The sequence below is a fragment of the Centroberyx gerrardi genome, chromosome 16 (genome assembly GCF_048128805.1).
Source record: "Centroberyx gerrardi isolate f3 chromosome 16, fCenGer3.hap1.cur.20231027, whole genome shotgun sequence".
In the NCBI taxonomy this organism is placed as follows: Eukaryota; Metazoa; Chordata; class Actinopteri; order Beryciformes; family Berycidae; genus Centroberyx; species Centroberyx gerrardi.
This window is the reverse complement of record NC_136012.1, coordinates 28,931,116-28,936,827: the sequence shown is the minus strand read 5'-3', so window position 1 is coordinate 28,936,827 and position 5,712 is coordinate 28,931,116. Positions and strand designations below refer to the sequence as shown.

The 5,712-nt window shown below is 41.9% G+C and overlaps 2 protein-coding genes across 2 annotated transcripts in view; both read left to right on the top strand.

The window, feature by feature from the left end:
• cox18 (cytochrome c oxidase assembly factor COX18) overlaps nucleotides 1-5,712 on the top strand; it is a 65,525-nt gene that overhangs the window by 41,386 nt on the left and 18,427 nt on the right. The gene's annotated exons all lie outside the window — the stretch shown is intronic.
• Nucleotides 3,702-5,403, top strand: LOC139911953 (putative pancreatic secretory proteinase inhibitor). Its single transcript, XM_071899585.2, has 4 exons — nucleotides 3,702-3,856; nucleotides 3,954-3,985; nucleotides 4,502-4,614; nucleotides 5,121-5,403. Exons 1-4 carry the CDS (start codon nucleotides 3,805-3,807, stop codon nucleotides 5,164-5,166), a joined length of 243 nt encoding a protein of 80 aa, XP_071755686.1. The 5' UTR covers nucleotides 3,702-3,804; the 3' UTR covers nucleotides 5,167-5,403.

Sequence of the window (5,712 nt, the reverse complement as noted above, 5' to 3'; positions counted from 1 at the left end):
AGCGTCAAGCAAGAAATACACTTCCGGGTCGTAGGTCTGGATTTTCAAAATAACGGACCATTACCGCTCTACCGCCTCCATCTGGCCTGGTCAGGATGGTTATGATATCACCTAGTTATTTTTAAGAACGACACTAACTAAATAGTGAAATCAAATTCTAAAAAACTTAAACCTCAAATTATTTTAATCAACCCTGAGTTTCTCAGAGGATCAGAGTGTAGCTTAGGCTGCTTCTCTGCTGGTTTTCTGTCCTACCTGGTAGAACTGCGTTCACCTGGTGTCCCAGGTGTAAGTCAGTCCCACAGTGATGTGAGGTTTCAGTCAGTAAACAATCCTCCTCCTCCTCCTACTGTTAACTCTTCTCAGTCAAAATATGTGAGGAATTTGATGACAAAATCTTCAACATTAGACTGAGCATTCAGTCAGTAGCCTATAGCTCCATGGTGTGACCAGGTCAGAAGTCTTGAGTCACAAGTCTCAAGTCAAGTCCCAAGTCAAAATGTAGATTACCAAATCAAGTCTCAAATCTAAATGTAGAACAGCAAATCAAGTCAGAACAGAGTCCAGTATCAATTTAATCCCAGATAGCAGTAGACTCTGGGCCGGATCCGCCTCCAAGTCGGCAGATCCACATTACAGTCACACTTATTTTACGGCCAAGCACCGGATATGGGTTAAATATCTAGGACTTTTTAATGCAATATGGCTTTAATAGGATACAAACTTGGTAAGAGCATCATGAGTTTGATTTCTATAATCAGTTTCAACATTCCATACAAATTCAGAAAACAGAATTTAAATTCAGTCGTCTGCTGGAACAAATCTCATCACTTTCAATCTAAGTCATTTACACAAACACAAGATCTCAAGTCAAGACTTTAGAAACCTTTTCAAGTCATCAAAGTACAAGTCAGAGTCAAGTCCCAAGTCACCAGAACCCAAGTCAAGTCAAAAGTATTCTCTTCATGCATCAAGTCAAGAGTCAAGCAATTAAAACTGTGACTCGAGTCCAAGTCATGTGATTCAAGTCCCCACCTCTGTGTAGCTCAGTTGAGATGATAACCAGGTGATTGCAGTACTGTGGTTATTTGGATCATCATGTTTCTCCTTTCAGATGAAGTTCTGTTCCCTACAAACCAGAAGTTTCCCAGCAGACTTAAAACTGCCATTGCCCGACCTCTGCTCAAGAAAAGTACTTTGAATTTATCTGTTCTTAATAACTAAAGGCCTATTTCAAATCCTGGCTTCACCCCACAGCTGACAAATATGATCTGAGAGTAAATACCAACTTCTGTTACTGCTTAACCTCAGAGAAACTTGGCTGATCATGCCGTCCTGATGGACAGACTTAAAGACTAAAGGGTAACTTATACTTCTGTGTTGAAGTGTCACCGTTGTTGCGCTGTAGGTGTCTCCGGCGGTGCGAGTATTTATAGTGTTGTGTTGGTGTTTCTGTGCGTAAACCACTGAAACACTAGATGTCAGTGTGAAGCTTTGTTAACACAGAAGTAACAACAGAAGAAGTCGTAGTGAAACTCATGTTGTGGATATTTATTATTATTATTTATATAAGCGTGCTACTGAAATTGCCATCTGCTATTGGCTGATCTTTGGTTCCCGGTGATGTCACCACCTTGTTGTACTCGGCGACCTAGATGCTTTTTACCTGCAGATGTCAGGCTTTACACAGAGGTTTGATGTTAAGTTACTCTTGGGGCTTTGCTGCTTCAGTCCTGCAGTGGCTTAAATCTTATTTGACTGGATGTGATGTAACAAATTGTCACAATACGCTGACGATAGCCTGTTGTACATCTCTCTGTCTGGTGACTTGGGTCAAATTAGCTCTCTGATTGACTGTTTGGAAACCATTAATCTGTGGAAGTCCCCGACCTTCCTGCAGCTAAACAGAGACACGAAAGAAATTCAAGGCCATGGACCAAAATTAGCAATTTTAGTAACGCTACTAGATCCGCATTTTACCAGATAAAAACACTGCTAATGTCCAGGTGCAGAAAAACTAGTCCTGGTTTTATAAAAGATTAGTTTGCTGCAACGTACTTTTCTCTGGACTTCCTAAGAGAAGTGAGCCTTCAACTTACTCAAAATGCAGCAGCACAGGTTTTAACCAAGATGAGGATGGAAGACCATAATACAGCAAGTCTATAATGATAGCCTGCGATTAGCTCCCCAGTACATTTTCAAATATTTTTCTTGGTATTTAAATCTTATCCTGCCTTCAAGTCATGTTGGAAATATCAGAATTACAGCAGAGCGCACATGAACGAGCTAACAAAGTTGGAAATACAACTCAGAAAGTCTGAATTTAATGCCGAAGGCTCTCTAAACCTTAAAGACAGATTTAGTGTCTGTCATTTAGATTCTTCTGCTGTAATGTGGCTTAGCTCAACAAGATTTATTGGCCCAATGAATGCAAGTAAGCCTAGCACAATCGATTCAGGGTGTAACGCAAAAGTAATGTAATGAGTAGAGTAAGTAACTACTTTTCTCACAGAGTAATAAGTAAAGTAATTCATTACTTTTAAGAAAAGTAATGCGTAATGTGTAATTTATTGCTTTTTTCCAGTAATGACCCCGACGCTCTGTGACCTGAATACTTGACTTTCAAACAGTTGGAAGTTGACAGGTTGATGCAGCCTTAGCGGGCCACGGTCTCTTACATTAACTCTGCTAAGCGTTTTTCCGACCGCAGGGTGACAGAAACCGCAACACATTTGTAAATAAAGCACAGCAAAACTACTGGGCTACGGAGGCCCCTTAGGACAAACCGCGCATAAAGGCGAACAGCTAAGCTAAACGTACCTACGGAGAAGTGTAGCTGGTTACCAGTCTCACTTTGCCAGATCTTTCTGCCGCTGAAGGTTAAATGTCCCACAATGACAAGTGAAGAGGCAGGTAGCAAGTTTACTAGTTGAACATGTTTACTCGCTCGCTTTATTCGATTCGATTCCTCCCTTACGAGATTTTTTTCAGTAATGGGAGGGGGTGCCGCTTTTAAACAGCGAGGGAGGAGCCAAGCTAGTTTTAATAAAAATGAAAATTATTGAATGTGGGAGGATCTTCGAGTTGGTCCGGGTTGTAACAACAAGCTTTAGAAAAGGGGTGAAAACAGCAAGCCGGACATTGGTTTATATCATTATGTCTCAAGGAAATCTCCACATAGCACATGTTAGTTTCAGGATTGGTCATAGGGTCTGAAATTGCTTATTGCAGGTTTAAATGATCTTCTCTTACATATTTCATCATAACTGAACCTTACTAGGACTAAAGTCAATAAGACACAAACACGAATGAATAAAATGAACAGAAGGTCGACAGAAGGAACTGTATCGAGCCTAACAGCGATTCAACAAAATAAAAACGTAACAATAAATCAAAACAGAACGACTGTAACTCTTTAACTCCATGTATTGACAACAGTGTAGAAAATGGCTGTGCCTGTTTTTCTTGTGCTCTATATGTAGGTCTGTCATTCAGTGTCACACCCCTCTGTTTTTTTCACCCCGGTCAGCAATATTTGGGCAGTAGGAATGTTTATCCCATAATAAAAGCCAAAACAATAGGGCGGCGCGGTCAAAACCACCGCCGTCAAAACATGGCTTTATTCATAGCAGGGTCACATTATTTCAGACGACAACAGAGGCTCCGTCCTCTATATGACGACGCCACAGCGCCGAGCGGCAGCACAGACACACGGGACACAAGACGCTTCGCAGCCCGAGCAGAAACACACCGGCAGACTTCAGCCTCTTCTCTTCTCTCTGCTTTGACTCCACTTCTCTCAACATGATTGGGAAGATTGTTCTGCTGCTGTGTGTGGCGGTTTTCCTCTCTGTGGGTAAGATCTGAATCCTACTGTCAGATATAACAGCGAAATGCATTAGTGTTTATGGTGAGCTGCTCTGACCTTTAACACTTTACTGTCACTCTTGCAGCTGCAGAGGACAAATCCAGGCACTACAGGAGGGTAAGAAACCTTCAGACAAATGTCAAAGTTGAACATTGATGTAGAATCTGTTGATTTTTAGTAATGAACTGACTTCCGTGATAGAGAAAGAAGAAAGCCATGAGGAACATGGAATAACAGCAAAACAGCAAGACCTGGTCCCAGTTTACCATGTTTTCTTTATTTTGGCTTCATCAGGCCGAAAAAAAAGGTAAACTGGTAAACTGAGACCAGCTCTTGCTGCTTTTTGGACCAGTTCATCAGTTTACCATTTTTTTTGTTAGCCTGATGAAGCCAAATGAAAAAAAAACTTGGTAAACTGAGACCAGGTCTTGCCGTTTTTGGATTTTTGGAGGGCCGCTATCCCATGTTCCTCATGGCTTTCCTCGTGTTTTAGTGATAGCAGATCGCCGAGCCAACAGGGCTACAAGAGGAAGCGCACCTGCTGCACATTTCAAGTAACAGAGAATGTATTGTAACTGAATCATTTCAAAAGGAAATCCTAGCAAAGCGGTGCTGTCCCGGTTGTTTTTCCAGCCCTCCTGCAGCGGCATGAGCGTGACCCAAGCCTGTCCGCTCAACTACTCCCCGGTGTGCGGCAGCGACGGAGTCACCTACCCCAACGAGTGCGCTCTGTGTGTCCACAGACTGTGAGTACAAGCCGGATATTACATTCATCTGCACCTGATATCATACCTGTGTGTGCTTATCATCAGACAGATCAATGGGCTGTCGGCAGCCTGCAGGTTCGAGAAGCGGCCCTCGACCAGAAGGTCGCCGGTTTGAAACTCCGACCAGCCGGGGAAATCTGGACAGAGGAAGTGAACGAGAAAGAACTCCCCTTTTTTTTAAGATGATTTTTTTGCCATTTTCAATTTTATTAGACAGATCAAAATATATAGAGAGGAAGAGAGAGTTGGGGATGACGTGTGACAAAGCTGGATTCAAACACAGTGCACACAGATAGTCACAAAATAGTCACTCCAAAAATGTGTGAGGCAGCAGAAAACATTGCACTGTTATTCAATATTGTGACCTGTTGTAATGCGTTTATAACTTACCCATAATGCATAGTTAGAAGTGTTGAGATAGAACGTGTAAACACAGTTGTGATGAATCCACATCAGCTGATATGTTGTCTGTAATTTCTCCGCAGGGAGACAAACGCTGACATTATGATCGTGAAAGAGGGACGCTGCTGAGGAATATTATTACTCTCCTGTGTACCTGATGACATCATCACATGTATCTTTGATTTCTCTGTTTGAATGTAGATGTTAGAATGTAGCGCGGTTTGTGGAACACGCACGCACACACGTGAACATGTACACACACTCACTCCTTAACTCACTCATACTGACTACAACATAGCCATATATGCTAATAATTCAAATATATTTCCTTTATAATTATGATTTGTTTTATATTTTGATATCTCTGTAAAGGACAGCATTGATTTCTCTTTTGTGAAATCTTTGAGCATTAAAGATTTGCCTTACTGTTGGTGTTCTGTAGATGATGAGCTACATCACAGCAAATTATCACCCACTCAGCACTTTTCACCTGTAGCAAGACCAGGTACAGCAGACTCTGTTCAACATGAAGTTTGCCCATTCCGGTTCCATCTTTTCTCAAGCACAAACATGGCCTCTCAGCTCCTCTCAGGCTGTAAAAGTGTCAAAACTGACACAAACCAAACCTGAAGAGTTGATTCTTCCGCTGCCAACAGACAGTTCTGTAACCTGATG

Coding starts and splice junctions, on each gene's coding strand:
- LOC139911953 (XM_071899585.2), top strand. CDS start 3,805: ATGATTGGGAAGATTGTTCTGCTGCTGTGTGTGGCGGTTTTCCTCTCT. Junction 3,857..3,953: donor GGCGGTTTTCCTCTCTGTGG/GTAAGATCTGAA, acceptor TCACTCTTGCAG/CTGCAGAGGACAAATCCAGG. Junction 4,615..5,120: donor GCTCTGTGTGTCCACAGACT/GTGAGTACAAGC, acceptor ATTTCTCCGCAG/GGAGACAAACGCTGACATTA.